Source organism: Halyomorpha halys, unplaced genomic scaffold (assembly GCF_000696795.3).
Source record: "Halyomorpha halys isolate HHAL.00 unplaced genomic scaffold, Hhal_1.1 Scaffold154.1, whole genome shotgun sequence".
Classification (NCBI taxonomy): Eukaryota; Metazoa; Arthropoda; class Insecta; order Hemiptera; family Pentatomidae; genus Halyomorpha; species Halyomorpha halys.
The window spans coordinates 74,720-75,755 of record NW_027112031.1 but is presented as its reverse complement, the minus strand read 5'-3'; the positions used below and the strand labels follow the sequence as shown (position 1 = coordinate 75,755).

General features: G+C 24.8%; 1 protein-coding gene across 1 annotated transcript in view; it reads right to left on the bottom strand.

Moving 5' to 3' along the window:
• Positions 1-1,036, bottom strand: part of LOC136796374 (calcium-dependent protein kinase C-like) — a 99,688-nt gene that overhangs the window by 27,335 nt on the left and 71,317 nt on the right. The window contains exon 4 of the mRNA XM_067049939.1: positions 307-425. Within this exon, the coding sequence (XP_066906040.1) occupies positions 307-425 (119 nt within the window). The remainder of the gene's footprint in view (positions 1-306; positions 426-1,036) is intronic.

The following is a 1,036-nucleotide window of genomic DNA, read 5'->3' as shown; positions in this document are numbered from 1 at the left end:
TCGCATGAAAGCGAATATTTATATAATATATAAAATTTATAAACATATAAAATATCAACCTAGATCTATCTATGATGCATATCCCAAGTAATTATCTACAGTTTTTAGGGTAAATATCTATTGCATGTATCAATGTACATATCAAGTATATTATCCAGCTGTATTATTTTAATTGTAAAATGATTAACATTAATAATTCATTACCTACTTATAAATATGTGCTCTTTAACGATATATTGAAGATTAATTACTTTTTTTTTGGATTGCTGAGTAGTAATAGAGGCAAAATATATATTTTCGACTTACCTTAGGCCTGGATGGAGAGATTCCCATTTTCGATAGGATTTCGGCCATCTGCTTGGTGTTTATCCCGCAGTTGTTAGCCACGTTCTTCTGGCATCTTTTGTGCACATTCATATTGCAAACTGAAACAATAAAAATCAATTCCTCATGAAATTTTTTAATATTTATATTTTTTTTTCTCATAGAAATACAAACTTACACTAATAGATTCATATTTGTAACTCATTTGAACTTTTTATCTAACTTTTATTTCTTTTATTATCTAACATCCTCTTATCATCTAATTTTTTATAAGTTTCTTCAAAGCGAAATATCTGTTGTTTTTTTTTATCATTTTCCGTATAATGCTGCCTTCTTTTATAGAGATAATTAGCGGCAAAAAAACATTTATTATTACAAATGAAATAAGATAATTTTAGGCTGCAACATGAGCACAAAAATAGATATCTCTATATGAATATGATTGTTAAAAAAATTGATCAAAAAGAATCTAGTATAGAAATAAAAGTCATTTTAATGAATATAATTATTATAAAAAAACTTTTGTCCTCTCCCTAGAGGTTTAAATAAAACTTTCATTATCCAGAATTAATCCAATTATCTTAAAAACAATTAAGTACATGTTTTGATTTGTAATTTTCACGTTTTTTTTTTAACCCATTCCAGGTATTTCACAATTTTTGATTTATTTTTCTTAGGGATTTATGTTAAATTTTCTTTTTTTTTTTTTTTT